The sequence below is a fragment of the Ailuropoda melanoleuca genome, chromosome 4 (genome assembly GCF_002007445.2).
Source record: "Ailuropoda melanoleuca isolate Jingjing chromosome 4, ASM200744v2, whole genome shotgun sequence".
Lineage (NCBI taxonomy): Eukaryota > Metazoa > Chordata > Mammalia > Carnivora > Ursidae > Ailuropoda > Ailuropoda melanoleuca.
The window spans coordinates 8,768,247-8,785,734 of record NC_048221.1 but is presented as its reverse complement, the minus strand read 5'-3'; the positions used below and the strand labels follow the sequence as shown (position 1 = coordinate 8,785,734).

General features: G+C 59.2%; 3 protein-coding genes across 4 annotated transcripts in view; 2 read left to right on the top strand and 1 right to left on the bottom strand.

Annotated features, from left to right (window-relative positions):
* Positions 1 to 2,861: 2,861 nt before the first annotated feature.
* KLF1 (Kruppel like factor 1) lies at positions 2,862 to 6,441 on the top strand. The gene is made up of 3 exons (XM_002921007.4): positions 2,862 to 3,040; positions 3,802 to 4,633; positions 5,821 to 6,441. Exons 1-3 carry the CDS (start codon positions 2,954 to 2,956, stop codon positions 5,994 to 5,996), a joined length of 1,095 nt encoding a protein of 364 aa, XP_002921053.4. The 5' UTR covers positions 2,862 to 2,953; the 3' UTR covers positions 5,997 to 6,441.
* Positions 6,442 to 7,045: 604 nt separating this feature from the next.
* On the top strand, positions 7,046 to 9,701 carry DNASE2 (deoxyribonuclease 2, lysosomal). The gene is made up of 6 exons (XM_002921006.4): positions 7,046 to 7,479; positions 7,598 to 7,775; positions 7,865 to 7,943; positions 8,261 to 8,425; positions 8,515 to 8,712; positions 9,154 to 9,701. Exons 1-6 carry the CDS (start codon positions 7,385 to 7,387, stop codon positions 9,570 to 9,572), a joined length of 1,134 nt encoding a protein of 377 aa, XP_002921052.1. The 5' UTR covers positions 7,046 to 7,384; the 3' UTR covers positions 9,573 to 9,701.
* Positions 9,702 to 9,950: 249 nt separating this feature from the next.
* Positions 9,951 to 17,488, bottom strand: part of MAST1 (microtubule associated serine/threonine kinase 1) — a 24,728-nt gene continuing 17,190 nt past the window's right edge. The window contains exons 13-26 of one of the 2 annotated variants that reach the window (XM_034657853.1): positions 17,113 to 17,251; positions 16,856 to 16,988; positions 16,554 to 16,719; positions 16,349 to 16,450; positions 16,074 to 16,196; positions 15,577 to 15,686; positions 14,478 to 14,656; positions 14,153 to 14,400; positions 13,610 to 13,816; positions 13,167 to 13,396; positions 12,736 to 12,858; positions 12,484 to 12,620; positions 11,394 to 11,581; positions 9,951 to 11,290 (exon numbers count right to left, since the gene is read on the bottom strand). In XM_034657853.1, the coding sequence (XP_034513744.1) occupies positions 10,032 to 11,290; positions 11,394 to 11,581; positions 12,484 to 12,620; positions 12,736 to 12,858; positions 13,167 to 13,396; positions 13,610 to 13,816; positions 14,153 to 14,400; positions 14,478 to 14,656; positions 15,577 to 15,686; positions 16,074 to 16,196; positions 16,349 to 16,450; positions 16,554 to 16,719; positions 16,856 to 16,988; positions 17,113 to 17,251 (3,344 nt within the window). In that variant the 3' untranslated portion in view covers positions 9,951 to 10,031. The remainder of the gene's footprint in view (positions 11,291 to 11,393; positions 11,582 to 12,483; positions 12,621 to 12,735; positions 12,859 to 13,166; positions 13,397 to 13,609; positions 13,817 to 14,152; positions 14,401 to 14,477; positions 14,657 to 15,576; positions 15,687 to 16,073; positions 16,197 to 16,348; positions 16,451 to 16,553; positions 16,720 to 16,855; positions 16,989 to 17,112; positions 17,252 to 17,488) is intronic. The other variant, XM_019801553.2, reaches the window with a different exon arrangement.

Here is a 17,488-nt window from a genome sequence, read left to right as displayed (position 1 = left end):
ACTGTAGAGCCACACAGGCCTGTTTAGTGCCTCCTCCCAAACCAAGGAGATCTGTCCCCAAGAGGGACTCTGCTTTCCTCTCCAGGAACCCACTAGTTCCAGCTGTTTTATTTTATTGAGGCGAAATTCACATAACATAAATGAACCATTTTAAAGTAAACAATTCAGTGGCATCTAGCATTCATGACATTGTGCAACCAGCACCTCTATCTAGTTCCAGAACATTTCCATCACCCCAAAAGGAGACCTTGTACCCAGTCACTCCCCATTCCTCCTCTATCTGCTCCTGGCAACCACTGATCTTTTTGTCTGTGTGGATTCTCCTGGATATTAAATGGACTCATATGTGTGATCTTTCGTGACTGGCTTCTTTCACTTAGCATGTTTTTGAAGTTCACCCATGTGATTATGTATTTAGAACTTTATTCCTTTTTATGGCTGAATAATATTTCACTGTATGGATGGACCACATTGTGTTTATCCATTCAGCTGTTCACGGACATTTGAGGTGTTTCAACCTCTTAACTATTGTTAACTAATGCTGCTGTGAACTTAGTGTACAAGTATTCCTTTGAACACCTGGGTTTTTTTTTTTAAAGATTTTATCTACTTATTCATCAGAAAGAGGGAGAGAGCACAAGCAGGAGGAGCAGCAGGCAGAGGGAGAAGCAGGCTCCCTCTGGGGATGGGGGCTCGATCCCAGGACTCTGGAATCATGACCTAAGCCAAAGACAGATCCTTAACCTACAGAGCCACCCAGGCATCCCTGAATACCTGCTTTCTTTCTTTTTTTTTTTTAAGATTTTATTTATTTATTTTACAGAGATAGAGACAGCCAGCGAGAGAGGGAACACAAGCAGGGGGAGTGGGAGAGGAAGAAGCAGGCTCATAGCGGAGGAGCCTGATGTGGGGCTCGATCCCATAATGCCAGGATCACGCCCTGAGCCAAAGACAGACGCTTAACCGCTGTGCCACCCAGGTGCCCCTAAATACCTGTTTTCAATTCTTTGGGGCATATGCCTAGGAGTGGAATTGCTGGGTCATATGGTAACTCTTGTCCAACTTTCTGATTAACTTTTGGAAGAATCATCAGACTTTTCCACAGTAGCTACATCTTCCATTCCCACCAGCAGTTTACGGGATTCCAATTTCTCTCTACATGACCATCTTAGTGGGTGCCCTGAGCTGGCTTTTATACTCCTTGCTGCACCACCCCCCCGTGGCGCTGCTCATATTTTGCCTTTTTGTGTGATGCGTCTGTGATGCACCCACTGACGGTGCGTCTGTGGCTGTGTCTCTGTCCGGGCAGGGGGTGTGCTTTTCACCATCCGAGGTTTGAGGCCATGCCAGGAGGGTTGTCTGTCTTTGACTGGCGTGCCCCCTGTGCTTGGGCCCTGGTAGCCGTGCGACTGCGTGACCAATTACGAACTGTGACAGTGGCAGAGTGTGTGAACACGTAAGGTCGTAGGCTTTATGTGGTGCCATGAGTGGATGTGTCTGACGTATTGCTGTGTGCAATACTGCAACAACGTGTGTTTGTGAGCGGCTGTGGGCTGCTGTGTTTGAGGCTTTTGTGTGTGGAGGCCACATCTGCGTTTCACGGGGGTTTTGTCACTGCATCTTTCATAGTTCGGTGACAACGTACCCAAGAGTCTCCGTGCGGCCGTCTGGTTGTGGCTCGATCATGTCACTGTGGTTGTGGGTGTTTCTGTAAGTGTGTGACTGTCGGTACCTGTCTGTGTGATTATGAGTTCTAAGTCTGTGAGATTGTGTGGCCATATCACTGTGTAACCGATGTCGTGTACAGCTGTGTTTTCGTGCCTGGGAATTGGGTGTCTGTGCATGGTCTGTATGATATGCAAACACACAATTCCATGTGCAGGGACTATATGATCTGTGTGACTGAGGGCCCAGGAGTCTGTGTCACCATGTAACTGCTGATTGTGTGTGGATATGACCATGAACCAGGTGTCTGTGATGTGTCCGTAGCATCCCCCCGGGCTCCCAGGGCACCATAGTGGAGGTCCCTGGCGTAGAAGCTTGGACTCCTCCCCCATGCAGGGCAGAAATCAAACAGTAGCCAGGCCCAGAGCAGGGGCTGGGGAGGGTCTCCTGCACATCATCAGGCACTTCCTGTGGCCTGATCCAACTGGCCCGTTCCACCCAGGAGAGAGGGTCACTTCCCCTGCCCCAGCCCCATCACACCGGAGCAGCTGTGGTCACAGCAGCTGCACCTCCACGCAGCACCCCCCAGAGGGTCCATGGTCACAGTGGCGGCTGATTGGGAGGGGCTCCTCCCGGCACTGGGCTCAGACCCTGGGAACCCACAATCCAGGCACTTTCAAACCATCCTAACGTGAAGCCCCAGCCCCCAACCCTCCCACTCATTGGGAGCAGAGCTTCGGCTGTTCTGGGCCCCCACCTGATAGCAGCCTCCAACATCTGGGGTGTCTGATAATGCTTGGCTTGGCAGGGACTTCGTGCCAAGTCCCGCCATCGGCATGGTCGCTACTGTTTACTGGGGAGGGGGAGAGCTACAGGGCCCCGGTCACAGGAAAGGGGGTCTCAGAGCCCCTTCCCAGGATCCCCATTCTGTTTGTCACCACTTCTACAGGAAGGTAACTAAAAGTAGGTCCCCAAGTCTCTTCTTTGGTGGGGACTCAGTGCCTCCCTTTACCCGGCACCCGAACCCTCAACCTCTGAACCCCCAGCCCCTGAACATCTGACTTGGCTTTAGATACAGGGTCAGTCCTTAAGGCCCAGCCCCTAAATAGGCTGAGATGAGGTCTCTTCCCCAGAAACGGTGACCCCCGCCTTGCCTGCCTCTTATCAGGGGCTGCAGCCAATCAGCTGAGGGCAGAGAGGAGCCCTCCAAGGGGCCATTGGTGTCTCAGAGCCCACGAGGCCACGGAGGGAGAGGAGGCCAAAGGCCCAGGGTGGGCACCAGCCGGCCATGGCCGCGGCTGAGACCGCCTTGCCGTCCATCAGCACGCTGACCACCCTGGGCCCCTTTCCGGAGACGCAGGAGGACTTTCTCAAGGTGGGGCCAGGCGGGGTGTAGGTGGGCTGCCTGGGGTCGTGGGCTGTGGTTAGGGCTTGGGGGTTCTTGTCTGCATCTTACCCAAGGCTGGGGCTCCTCAGTCCAGGCCAGGGGTCTGAACTTGGTCTAAGGACCTCTTCTTGTCATATGAAACCAAGGCTTGGAGGGGCACCTGACTTGCTCAGTAGGTAGAGCATGCAACTCTTGATCTCAGGGTCATGAGTTCAAGCCCCATGTTGGGCATAGAGCTTACTTTAAAAAGACAAAGAAAGAAAGAAAAGAAAAAACCTGAGGGAGGTTTGAAGCTGAACAATGCAGCAGTCAGCAGTAAGACAACCCCAGATATCAGGGGGAAACAGCAAATGCAGGAATTTAATCTTCGGAATTATTTTTTGGGGGGAACAGGGAAGGAGAGGGAGAGTTGGGGGAAACTGAGGCAAGGCTGCCCCCCACCCAGCCTTCCATGCCTAGCTCTGCCACCCCATCCCCCATGCCTGAGTGTGGCTCCAGATAATGTCAGTCTTATCTTGGGTCTCCAGCCAGACCCATCGACCTCTGTCCCTGAACTTAGTTGGGGGGGGGGGCTAGAGGGAGTGTGCAGTGTAAGGGAGGGGGACAGACTGACATGACAGACAAGCAAACCAGACCCCTTTCCAGAGCCTCTGGCCAGCCTGCCCCCATCAGGGCATCCAGCCCCCTCCATCTCTGGGCAGGGTACCCTGGTGTCCGCCGAAGCCTCACGTTACCGGCTCCCTCCCCAGTGGTGGCGCTCTGAGGAGGTGCAGGACTTGGGTCCGGGTCCCCCTGATCCCACCGGGCTGCCCCTCCACGTGAGGCCCGAGTCGCAAGAGGCGCCCAGGGAGGACGAAGACGACGAGAGGGACTCGGCCACCGCCTGGGATCTGGATCTCCTTCTCACCAATTTCTCCTGCCCAGAGCCAGGCGGCGCGCCCCAAACCTGCGCTTTGGCGCCAGGCGAGTGCTCCGGGGTGCAATTCCCGCCGCCGCCGCCTCCCGAGACTCCCAGCCCGTATGTGGGCGGCTCGGGGCTGGTGGCTGGGCTCTTGGGTCCCGAGGAGCACGCGGGCTGGGCACGCCCGGCTCCAAGAGCCCCGGCCTCGGACGCCTTTATGGGCTCAGCACTGGGCCCAGCCCCCGAGCCCAAGGCACTGCCGCTGCAGCCCGTGTACCCCGGGCCAGGTGCGGGCTCCGCCGGCAGCTACTTCTCGCGGACCGGGCTTTCAGTGCCCACGGCGCCAGGCGCCCCCTACGGGCTGCTGTCCGGGTACCCAGCGCTGTACCCGGTGCCGCAGTACCAAGGGCACTTCCAGCTCTTCCGCGGGCTCCCGGCTCCTCCGCCCCGCCCCACATCACCCCCTTCTTTCTTGAGTTGTCTGGGACCCGGGACGGCGGGTGCAGGACTCCGGCGGACCGCAGGAGACCCGGGAGGGATCGCAGACGCCGCGCCATCCAAACGCAGCCGGCGATCGTGGGCGCGCAAGAGGCAGGCGGCGCACACGTGCACGCACCCGGGCTGTGGGAAGAGCTACACCAAGAGCTCACACCTGAAGGCTCATCTGCGCACGCACACAGGTGAGGGAGCGGGGCGCGCGGCTGGAGGATGGGCCTCAGGAGCAGGGAATGGCTGGGGAGCCGGAAAACCCGAGCAAGTGGCGGAGCTAAAGCAGAATTTTGGAGCCACGGGCAGGGCAGAGGGAGCTGGGAGCGGCCTGGGATCTCGGGAGCCGGACAGGCAGCATTGCGGGAGGCGGATGGAGACAACCTAGGGAACCTGAGGAGCTTTTCAGGGAACCGACGGGTAAGACCTGGGCAGGGGAAAGGCTAAAGAGCAGAAAGCCTGGCCAGGGACAAAGGGGGCGGGCTAGAGGAGGGACTGCGGAGAGGGGACGAGCTTGGAATGCCAGGGGCGGGGCAAGCGGAGAGCAGAGTTAGGCCGCCTGGAGTGTAAAGCAGGGCTTGCTTACCAGGGAGGCGGAGCCAGACTGTAGGGGGCGTGGCGGCACGCAGGAGTAGAGGCAGGGCCAGAGTCAGTTTCCGGAGCCCAGATGCTGCGGAGGCAGGTCCAGCAGGATGGAGGAAATAGCTGGGAAAGGAGGATGGGCATAGGAGGAGAAGCCGGGTCCCAGGGATCCTAAAACGGGGCGGGGCTGTGGAATAGAGGCTGGGGGGAGGAGGAAGGGTGAGGCCTAAATTTAGGAGACCCCACAGAGGGTAGGGCCCTGTGTACATTACTATGCAGAGACGCAGGGGAGGAGGCCAGGAATAGCCTGGGGGAGAAAACAATCACCGGGGGCCTGGATTTCAAGGCTCAAGGGCCAAGGCGAGGAAGAGGGGGACTAGGGGGAAGGGCAGAATTGGGCAGCAGCTGGAGGGTCCCCTGGTACAAGGGAGGGGCTGAAACAGGGAGCCAAGCCAAAGGACGAAGGTGGGGATGGCTTTGGTACTCAGGGGCAGGGTAATAGGGAACAGGTAATGAAGCCAGTGGGGTAGGGGACACGACTTGAGTCCAGAAAATGAGAACGGGTTTGGCGCCAAATGCAGGTACAGAAGAGAGGTCGAGGTCGCAGAGGCCGGAAGTGGCTGCAGAATCAGGGCCTTCCCCTGAGAGTGAGCGCCTCCCTACATTTTGCGCGCTAGGCGCCTCACTTGCCTCACCCTGGTACCGACCAAGGCTGAGCAAAGGAGTGCGACCAGATGCAGAGGCAGACGGGGTAGGGGTGGGGCGGAGAGTGGCGCTCAAGGCTTCCTCACCCACCCAGGGGAGAAGCCCTACGCCTGCACGTGGGACGGCTGCGGCTGGAGGTTTGCGCGCTCAGACGAACTGACCCGCCACTACCGGAAGCACACTGGACAGCGCCCCTTCCGCTGCCAGCTCTGCCCACGCGCTTTTTCACGCTCCGATCACCTGGCCCTGCACATGAAGCGTCATCTTTGAGCCCTGCCCCAGCACTTGGACCCTTCCTGGGGGCTGGGGATAGAACAAGAGCAGATCCACACAGGGTGGTTTTCCCTCGGATGGACCCTCTCCTGGATTCGCGGCCCCACAGATCCCCCCAAAGATCAAGGACTGGCCCATAGACGGACCTGGGGGAGCCTCCAACCAAAGCTCCCGCACGTCCTCAGTCTCAGGGAGCTACACAGAGACATCCAATGGTCACACAGATACCGTGAGACAGAGACAGACCTCCAAATAAACGGATTCAGTTGGACACTCAGACATTTCGGACAGCGAGACAGAACCTCAGAAAGCTGGACCCTCAGACCCGCTTACAAGAGGCCCTAGGCAGTGGGAGTGGTTGTGGGGTGAGGCTTCCCAGAGACCCTGTGCCTAGAAGGGGGCTTTCACACTGTGACTAATAAAGCTCTGCATAGTGGCTGGATCTGCCGCGAATGGTTATGGGTCCTGTACCAATGCCCCTCCCAGATAAAGGTTCAGCGTTGGCCTGACTGTGGGGTTTGGGTGCTGAAAGATGGGAGGAAGCTTTACTGTCAGGGGTGAGATTGGGGACCATACACACCTTCACACCCTCATGTAAACTTCAGCGACCCCTCTTGGCATTGCAGGCTTTGGCGCCCCTCCCCACCACACCCCAAGACTAGGCTAAATCGTCCTTGTCTCCTGCCTTGAACCCCAGGTACAATCACTGGGACCGTCTCCCTCGGTGTAAGAGCCCTCAGCCCGGCCCCAGAGCCCCATCACCCTCCACCGTGACACGATCCCAAATATCCCCTAGACCAGCTCAGGGAGCCCCAGGAAAACATATGAAATGAAAAGGAGAATCAGGAGCACAAGCGCCCCTTAAAAGAGCATAGATCACAAGAGTTAGACTTCAGGTTGTAAAACAGGAAAGGAAAAAATCCAAATCCGCATTTAAGCCAGGAGCCGGAGCAGCGGGGTACTAGCGGAAGACAGCGGTTTGAGACTAGCTAAAGAAGAAAGAGACGGAGGCGGGGCATAGCGGAGAGATGCGAGCTATGATTGGCCGGCAAAGCAGTCGGAGGCGGGGGAGGGGAACCATGTGGTCATAGGAGGCGTGGCCTGAGCCGGACCGGTGGGTGGAGTATATCGAGAGTTGAGTCCGCCGGAAGTGGGAGGCGGTATCTGAGGGGAGTGACCGTCAGAAAGGAACCCCGCCCCCGGAGGGCCCAGAACTGACTTTCAAATCTCAGCCTCTCTGTCTCGCCGGCAGTCTCCATCCTCGTGAGGTTCCGGCTGGGGTTCCCACGCTTATCTGGGGAAGTGAAAGTCCCCTAGGGACCGGCCGGGCCCAGCTCGTGACCTGGCGCCCCGGGTCCCAACACAGATTCCTCGACCCAAGCGCCATGGCCACGCTGAGCCCGCTGCTGCTGGCCGCGCTGCTGTGGGTCCCTGTAAGGACCCTGACCTGCTACGGGGACTCGGGGAAGCCCGTGGACTGGTGAGTGCGCAGGCGCTGATCATCCTCCGGGGTTGGCCTGGGGGGACTCCGCAATTAGGTGAAGCCTGGGGTTCCCTCTCTTCCCCTCCCTCAATTTCTCCCATTCCTCAACTTCAAGGTTCGTCGTCTACAAGCTGCCAGCCCAGAGCGGGCCCGGGGATGCGACGCAGAGCGGACTGCAATACAAGTACATGGATAAGGACTCAGGGGGCTGGCGAGACGGCGCCGAGTCCATCAACAGCTCGGCGGGGGCCGTGGGCCGCAGCCTGCTGCCACTGTACCAGAACGCCAGCCAGGTGAAGGGGTGCCTGGGCTGAACCTGGGATGAGACTCTAGGGCCCAGCCTGGGAGGAAATTTCAAGTTGCTCCATCCATCTCCCCCCAGCTCGCCTTCCTACTATACAATGACCAGCCACCTAAACCCAGTGGGGCTCAGGACTTCTCCAGCCGGGGCCACACAAAGGGTGAGTCCTGGACTGAGGCTGGGGAAGGGCTTTGCTTTTCCTATGCATTTTCCCCAGCTAACCCCTGCCCTGCCCAGGGATTGCGGGCGGGGGAGGGGGGGGTTCTGTCAGACTCTGGACATCTGCTTCCTCATTATATTAATATTGTTTTTCTTCTTGACTATGAGAATTGACAGCTGCAGAAACTGAATTCAGCAGTGCTTTCGACACTGCCCACCCCTTCTCCAGGCCCCCTGCAAATGGAGGGTGTTCCTGGTGGCACACATGCTTGACGGGATGCCTGGAGCAGTCCTCCTGATCCCTGTCTTCTGGTTCAGGTGTGCTGCTCCTGGACCAAGAAGGGGGCTTCTGGCTGGTCCACAGTGTTCCACAGTTCCCTCCACCTGCCTCCTCTGCTGCATACAGCTGGCCTTCTAATGCCCAAACCTTCGGACAGACCCTGCTCTGTGTGTCTTTCCCCCTCGCTCAGTTCGGGAAGATTGGTGAGTGTGGACAGGGAGGCGAAGTGATTCCCTGACTCCCAGACCAGAATGTGGAATAGTCCCTCATTTTCTCTATCCTTGCTCTCCAGGCAGACAGCTGACCTACACCTACCCCCTAGTGTATGACCACAAGCTAGATGCGGCCTTCGCTCAGAAAGTCCCCTACCTGGAGGACGTGGTTGAGGGCCACCATGTTCTCCAGGGCCCCTGGAACAGCAGTGTAACACTCACGTCCAAGGCAGGGGACACCTTCCAGAGCTTTGCCAAATTTGGAAAATTTGGAGATGGTGAGTTCTGAGATTGAGGGTTGCAAAGCTCTTTTTCTGCAGAGGGGGTGTCTGGTGTGCCCATGGCTAAGGGCAGGTCAGGAATAAGGACTAGTACTCTTTGAGAGCCACAATCAAATGAGAGGTAGACAACTAACAGACCTGGGGTCACATACTGGTTTCTGGCTACATGACATGGGATTTAACCAGAATCTCAGTTTAACCCATCTGAGAAATGGGGACATTGATCCACTTTAAAGGATTGTTATGAAGTGATGGGGTCTACTTTAAAGGATTGTTATGAAGCGATGCATTTAAAGCATTTGGTAAGGGCTATTAGTTTTAACATTGTCATTCCCTGTGTTTCCAAGAATTGACAACTGAGGAAACTGAGCTCAGAAAGGGGAAGTGGCCCTAGCAATGACCCTGACCCTGTCCATGCCCTTTTTCCATCCTCCACAGACCTGTACTCTGGCTGGTTGGCAGAAGCCCTTGGCAGTAATTTGCAGGTCCAGTTCTGGCAAAACTCTCGTGGCATCCTACCCTCCAACTGCTCCAGGGTCCAGCATGTGCTGGACGTGACCCAGATAGCTTTCCCTGAGCCAGCTGGCCCAGCCTTCAGTTCCACAGAAGACCACTCCAAGTGGTGTGTAGCCCCAAAAGGGCCCTGGGCCTGTGTGGGTGACATGAATCGGAACCTCAGAGAGGAGCAGCGGGGTGGGGGCACATTATGTGCCCGGTTACCAACCCTCTGGAAGGCCTTCCAGCCTCTGGTGAAGGCCTGGGAGCCCTGTGGGGAGAAGAAAACCTTCTCTCCAGGAAGAGCTCCAGCAGAGCGTGTAAGAGCTAAGGCTCAGAAGACACTTGGGACTTCAGCTTGAACCCCAGCTTAATGTCTAATTGTGTGACCTTAATTATGTGCCTTAACTTGTGACTCAGTCTACTCATTTGCAAAACAAGAATCACATACCTGACTCCGGACTGTTGAGAAATAAAAGGAAATTGGTGGATGGGGCTGTTAACCTTTTTTCTTCAAGTGGACACTGGGACTCCAGACAACATTACAGCCCTTCTTCTCTCCCTGAAGGTCTGGGGACAGGTGGTGCCTAAGTGAGACCCAAAGTGGGACCACAAGGAAGGGTCAACCTGAGACTCACCTCCCTTTTTGATGGTAATCAGGCCTCAAGACGCACACAGGCAAGGGGGCAGAAACACAATGTCTTGCCCCGCCAGGGGAGGTGGGGTGAGCCCCAGAAAGCTCACACGGCACAGACACTTTATTTATATGTGTACATATGTATACAGGTGGCTGTACAGAGCAGGGCCAGCGGCCCCCTCGGCTATGGGCCTGGAGGCGTGGGGCAGGGTACACCTTTTTTGGTCAGGCCTACTGGGGGTACAGCTTCAGCAGGGCACCGGGAGGTCAGCCCCGCCTCAGGCTTGGTGGCTGGGACCAAGAGGGAAGTGGGTGGGACCGGGGGCCCTGCACTGCTGGGCACATTCTTTGTGGGGGCTGGGGAGGGGGTCTGGGATTCTGGAGAGAGTTTGGGGGAGGCGGGCTTGGAGCGAGACCCACTCAGCGTGGTCCGCTCCTCCACCACCTCCAGCACCCAACACTCTCGACCCCGGGGGGCCTCAGGTGCAGGAGGCGCCGGGGATGTGGATTCCCTCAACCCTTTGGAGTCTGCGCCAGGAGGCTGAGGCGTCCCGGCCCTGGCCCCTGGACGCACAGGCTCTACAACAATTGGTACCGGGGGTGTGCCTGCCTCACCCGAGCTGCTGCGCCTGCCGGTCTCGTGTTCCTGCACTGGGCTCAGCGCGGCCTTCGCCACAGCCCTGGCCACCCCACCCGCTCCATCCTCTGTCTGCACGCTCTGGTGCCGTGTGCCGCTGGGGTCCCGCTCCAGGGTCCGGCCCCCGGGGGTAGTCGCACGGGGTGGGGTGCAGGCCTCAGCACCACCCGGAGACTCCTTCTCCTTGCTGGACGCCGGCGGCCTGGGGGCGCCCTCGGGCAGCAGCGGGTCCGCGCCCAAGCTCAGGGGCGACTCTTGGCGGCCCAGGCGACGGACGGCAACCTGCCTAGGTGTGCCAGGACCCTCGACGGGGGGCGTCTCGCCGTCCGACTCGGCGAGGCTATGCAGCGCCAGCTCGCCGTGGAAGTCCTTGCGGAAATCCGGGTGGCCCACCTCGAGGCTGTGTTTGCGCAGTGCGCCCTTCTTGTCGGCGCCCAGTGAGGCTCCCAGCTTCTCTGCCGACTGCACGCGTTTGAGGAGCGGCGAGCGCGGGGGCTCCGCACTCTTGGGGCGCGGGCGCACCACCGGCGGTGACGAGTGTAGCTTCGCAGGGAAGCTCTGCGTCGTGTGCGAGCTGCCCACCGTGTGGCCTGGCAGCGGCGGGGGCGACGCCTGTGTTGGGGACGGCGTGTGTGCCAGTGGCGACAGCGGGATGTTGCCGGCCGACTTGCAGCGCGCAGAGCGGTACTGGCGGTGCAGTTTCGGCGACAGCCCGTGCAGGGTGCTGGGCCGGATGTGGTGCGAGGCCGACGACGCTGGCGAGTTGGGCGTGCTCGAGGCCGGCGAGCTGCTCTGGGAGGAGGCGCCTGCGGGTGGGCGAGAGGGGCTGTTGCGCGCTGGGTACACAGCCAGGGCACAGCCCCGCCACCCTGCGCCGCTCGGCCCGCCGCGCGCAGGCGCAGAGCGTACCTAGGTAGGCGGAGTCGGGCGTGGAGCGGTAGCTGTGGGTAGGCGAGCGTGCAGGCAGCCCGTGCGTGGGCGAGCCCGGGAGGCTGTCGCTGGACGACAGCGACCGGTTCAGCGACGACAGCGAGCGGCTAGTGTGCAGCAGGTTTGACTGCTTTGTGATCTTGCGGAAGAGGGAGCTGCGCTTCTTGCTGGGGGACAAAGAGGGGGCCACCTACCCTTCACCAAGTTCCAGCGCTCCTGGCTTCTTCCACTTTAGGGCCGCACATCCGCCCTGGGGGCTGCCCACCCCTCCTGGCCCCTCCCGCTCCAGCTGCCACCCACCTATCAAAACCGAAAGACCTCCCCTTAACGCTGGTCCCATTTGGCTCCTCCCATCTCAGACCCCCATTCCTTTCTGGCGGCTCCCAGCCCAAGCGAGAAAAACACGCATCCACACCGAACCAACCTTTTCTGGCCCCGCCCACCTCCCTAGCCCCTCCCCCTCCAGCTGCCACCCACCTAACAGGGCTGGAAGAAATTCACCTGACTCAGTTTTGTCTGGCTACTGTCACTCAAATCTCGCACTCAACGACTAGTCCAGGCCAAACCGCCAAACCCTCTGATCAAAACACAACATCCCCTGGCCCCAGTCACCTCTCCTAGCTCCTCCTACCGCTAAGGGAAGAAATTATTTCAATTGGCCCAGTCTTGCCTAGCGGGCTCATTTCACATAGAAATCCCTTCTTCTAGCCCTCCCAGCTGCCTAAATATATCCAGCAGGTCAGGACCAGCTCCCCACAGCACCCTCTTTAACGGACAAATGCGGCTCTGCCCACCTCCCACGACACCTCCCACAAGGTTTTTCTCCCAGCCCAGAAACCTGGCACAGCTTCCTTTCCTGGCTTCTCCCGCTTTCCCAGACCTTCTCTCTCTGCCCTCTTGGTTTGCTCGATGGCCCAGCCTGCCACTTTTCCTGGGCACTTCCCTCCAGGTCCTCACCACCTCCCACCTTAGCCCCGCCCACTGCTCCCCACCACCACCAACACAAAAACACAAGTGTTCCCTCAGCCTGCTGTTTATAGACCTGCCAACTGCATTTAGCCCCACTCACCTCTCCTGGCCCTCCTTGGCCGAGGGCCGCTTGTTCCTCCTGGCCATTTTGGCTTTGTAGCTGCTGCGCCGTGCGGGGCCAATGCGAATGGAGGTATTTTCGAAGGGCGTTGTGGTCACTGCTACCTTATTGCCACTCTAGGGGAAGAAAGGAGAGAGATGCTCTGCGGGACTGCTCAGCCAGCTCCAGCTCCCCGGGACCTCTCAGCCCTCCCCGGCTCTCCCCACGGGGTGCTCCCTCCCTTGCACTCACCTTAAGGATCAGCTCCACGACCTCAGGATGCACCATGCCATGCACAGACTCCCCGTTCACGTGGGTGATGAGGTCACCAGCACAAAGCCCAGCCTCTTGGGCTGGGCCTCCCTCTTCCACGTGCTGGGGACAAGACACCCCACAAGGGGAGGGTCACAGGATTGGTAACAAGGAAAGCTCCCTGAGCTTCTGTGCCAGACGCCTAGCTCTGCATGCACAGCAATCCTCATAACACCTAATGAAACAGTAATCATTCTCCCCATTTTACAAATGAAGAAACTGAGGCTCAGAAAGGGAAGTAAGATCAAAGGTCACAGCGGACTCTTACCCAGGTCCTGGTTCTAGGGTTTGAGCTGTCCCTCATCCCTGGGGGGCCTTCTTCCCCCCGCACCCCCAACCTCCGGATATAGAGTCCAAATATGTGTGCTCACCCAGACAATGTGATGGACACTGTAGACATCCGAGTCACCCATGTAGACCCGAATGGCACGCAGTGTGAAGCCGTACTTCTTGCCAGAGCGATGGATGGTGATGGGGGAGCGGAGCCCACTGACAGCCGGTGAGTAGTCCCGGCTGGGTGAGGAGTCCCGTGAGGATGGGTTAGAGGAGAGAGATCGTGGGGACATGGGACTGGCCAGGGGTGAGCTTCCATGGGGGTCCACTGCAGACACAGAATCACGGTCAGAGACTGGGGCCAACAAGACACATCTCTCCCTGTAGCTGCACCTCATTCTGCCCAAGTCAAAGTCCCAGGGTCCTCATTGGTCCGTCCCAGAGCCAATCATTGTGGATAGGGAAAATACAGTGTTCTCATTGGCCTATCCTGGCACAAATGGAGAGAGCCCCTCCCCTGCTAGATGGAGCCCGGCGTCACCTGCAGGAATCATGACAGACAAAGCAGTGGCGGAAGCTGACTTGATGACTTTGCCCCCCGTTCGAGAAGGTCTCTTCTCTACTGCGGGGTCTCCTGACAGCTGCTGGTGCCGCGCCCGGCGGAGAACCAGGTCATTGGTGGCCCTCGGGCCGGATGAATCCCCATCTTTCGAGGGTGCACAGAGGTCACCTGGGCGTGGGCGGTCAGCTGCAACAGAGCAGGTGGGTTAGGGGTCAGTCCAAGGCCACGGACTTCCTGCACGCTGTTCCCTCTGCCTGGAATGCTCTTCCCGCTTCTCTCTCTTACTTGTGAGTTTCATAAATTAGGTAACATATCCATCTAGCACAGCTCCTGATACAGAGGAGTGCTCAAATACATTTGTTGACAGAGCATGGAATATGGGGTGTTCCCCATGTTGATGAGAATCCCCGGGCTGGAGTGTGAAGAGTGGGTGAGCTCTTGCATAAACAGCACCACGCTCAGTGAAATGCTCACTATGTGGCCACTGCAGAATTGGGGAAGGCGGCAGTAGGGGGCACTCACTGGCCTCGGGGTCCCCTGCGCTGGGGGTGCCATCTCCTTGAGCTGTCTCTTTCGGGGCCCGCGCATCCAGCGAGCCCGGGGGATCAGAGCTGGGTCGGGGGGGCCTGCGCAACCGGCCCTCATCCTCGTCCTCTTGGGGGGCGCTGAAGCGGCTGGGCTCCAGCAGCGCGGAGAAACGGCGGCGCGCGCCCAACGGGGGACTGGCCTCCCCTTCCAGGAAGCTGGCCTCCGAGGCCGAGAAACGCTTGCTGCACGAAGGGGTAGTGGTCAGAAGAGACACGCCCCTTTGGGCCCCACCCCCAAACCCAGTCCTGTCCCTCCTCACATCTCCGGGGAGCCCCCTCTCCAGGTCTTCTCGCGCAGGGTCAGGCCTCCCAGGCCCTCCCGCTTGCCGGCCGCCTTCTCCTCTGGGCCCTTGGCGCTAGGCTCCCGCTTGCTGGCCCCCGCTGCCGCCACCGGGGTCTTGGGCTCGTGCTGCGACAGTTGCTCCATGCTGCTATACACCTGAACCGGCGGGTGGGTGGTGTTGGGAGGCAAGTTCGGCCCCAGTTCCCGCTTTTGCTTCCGAGCCAATCCGCTTCTTGCTACTGGACCCGCCCAAACTACGCTCCACCCCCAAGGCCGGGCCCCGCCCAATTCTGAGAAGTACCCCAACGACCTACAATTCTTCAACTTAGGCCCCACTCCACTAAGTTAGGCCCTGCTCCGCCCATGCCCTCAAGAATATGTTCTCCTGGGGCGCCTGGGTGGCACAGCGGTTAAGCGTCTGCCTTCGGCTCAGGGCGTGATCCTGGAGTTATGGGATCGAGCCCCACATCAGGCTCTTCCGCTATGAGCCTGCTTCTTCCTCTCCCACTCCCCCTGCTAGTGTTCCCTCTCTCGCTGGCTGTCTCTATCTCTGTCGAATAAATAAATAAAATCTTTAAAAAAAAAAATCTTTAAAAGAATATGTTCTCCTTCTTGCCCCACCTCCCCAGCCTTCACCGTTACGTCTACTCTCGCCCCAGCTAGGCCCTGAACCCCCTTACACACTATTCCTCAAAGCAGATCTTGCCCAGCCTTGCCAAGCCTGTCCAGGTCCTGACCCCGCCCCGTCCAGAACTAGCCCCGTCCCACCGTGCGCCTCCTTTCCACATGTGTCCAGGTTCCCGTCAGATTCCATTCAATGCCACAGGCCAGTCCCAAGACCCCCAGGCTACCTCCGCCGCAGGCTTTATCACCCCAGATCTCTTACCCCTTCAGTAATTCCCCCGCTTGAGATCTCGGGCCTGGGACCCTGGGGCCCTCGGTCTCCTCAGCCCCGCCCCATTGCAGACCTACCACCCTTCGCCTCTTCAACCCATTGAGGGGGAAGCAAAGACCCGCCTCCACCCAAGCCCCGCCCTCTCTGGGTCTCACCCAGCCCTAGCCCAGCCTTGGCCCACCTTGCTGAAGCGCGGGGAGCAAGAGGAGAACTGGCGTATTTCCACAGGCTCCTCCTCGGTCGTGTCATCCTCATCATAGGAGTTCACGTGATGATACCTGTCTGAGCGGGCTGAGGATTGGGGGGTGGGCCATAACCGCAGGCAAGGGTCCACGCCTCAGATCACAATCCCACCCGAACCGGATCCGGATCCTCGTTCCAGCCAGGACTGCCGGCCGGGCGAGCCCCTACCAGGCCCCTGCCCTATCTTGGGTCTGATTCAGGCCCCTTCCCCAGGCTGCGTCCCAGACCCCTCTCAGAGGCTCCAGAGAAGCCACGCCTCCAGATCCCACCTAGGGCCCCCTATGCCAGGCCACGCCTCCCAGCAATCCCCGCCCCCACCAGAACCTCGGCCCTCTCATCCCACTGGGGGCTGGGAGGTCCCCTACGCAGCTGCGGTCCCAGCTTAGGCCTCACCGAGGCCCCTCTCACCGGATCCCGCCCCCTGTCCCTGCTCACTGTCGAAGTAGCTGGTGTCGTCCTCGGACTCCAGGTGGGGGATGAACTCGGCCTTCTGCCTCAGCAGTCCTGTCCAGTCCAGGTCTCGAAAGAAACTGTGCTGTTTCACCTCAAAGGCACCACCTGGGGCGGGAGTGATGGAGGGAGGAGGGGAGGGCATTCCAGAGACCGCTGAGGGCCAGCCCTGCAGATTGCCCCAGACCACTTAGACCTGGAGTCCTACTCTCTGGCAATGACCCCCAGTCCTTTGTTTCTCTGAAAAGCAGACCCCTTACCTGCCCCTAGCCGGATCAGGGGGTTGGTCTGCAGGAGGCTGGATATCAGGAGCTGGGCGTCAGTGGGCAGGGCCTCGTCCCCCTCTGGCCACAGGATGTCATCTGCAGAAAAGGCAGGGCTGGGGGTCGCTTCTGGAGTCTACAAGGCCTTGGGCTGGCCCATGTCCTCGTGCCCCCGCCTGCCCCCCCACACAGAGGCACGCACCACTGATGACCTGTCCAAAGAGTTCTTCGGGTGTGTCGCCAAAGAAGGGTACGCAGCCCACCAGGAACTCGTAGAGAATGATGCCCATGGCCCACCAGTCCACCGGCTTGCCGTATCCCTGGCGCAGGATGACCTCGGGTGCGATGTACTCCGGGGTCCCACACACCTGGGGGCAGGCCGTCAGCCTGCGCCCTGGCCGCAGGAGGGGACTCGAGGGAGAACCGAGCCCCCCCCCAGGCTCTGGGCCCCGCAGTTCTGTCGGGTCACTCCACCCACGGTGACCCCCATGCCCGCACACACACCTGTTTGTCCAGGAACTCCCGGGCGTCCTTCTCAATGTGGCCTTCATACAGGTTGGTGGTGAGGCTCATAAGCCCCATCTTGGAGAGGCCGAAATCCGTGAGCTTGATGTGTCCCATGGAGGTGATGAGTAAGCTGCAATGAGTGTGTGTGTTGGGGGGGGGGTGCCTCAGAAGTGAAGCCCATGTCCACCTCAGTCCTGGTCCTTTTGGGCCAGGGCTGCCCGAGGGGCAGGAAGGAAGTGATGGGAAAGCCTCACTTGTCAGGCTTGAGGTCCCGGTGCACGATGCCATAGTTGTGCAAGTACTCCAGTGCCAGCACCGTCTCAGCAAAGTACATGCGGGCCATCTCCACAGGCAGGGCCCCGATGTTCTTCAGCAGGGTGGCGCAGTCCCCCCCTGTGGGGGAAGGAGTTGGCCCTCGTGAAGAGGGAGGCACCCTCAGCCTAAAGCTGAGCATTCACCGTGCTCCAAGTTCTCACCGCACATGGCTCCCATTTTACAGCCAAGGAAAACGGAGGCTCGGAGAGGGGCCTCCCCTCCCCGGGTCACAGGAGCAGTGCCCTCCACCAGGCTTCCCTCTTCCTCTTAGCCATCCTCCCAAATTATCTACTCAGCCAATTTCACCCAGGAGGG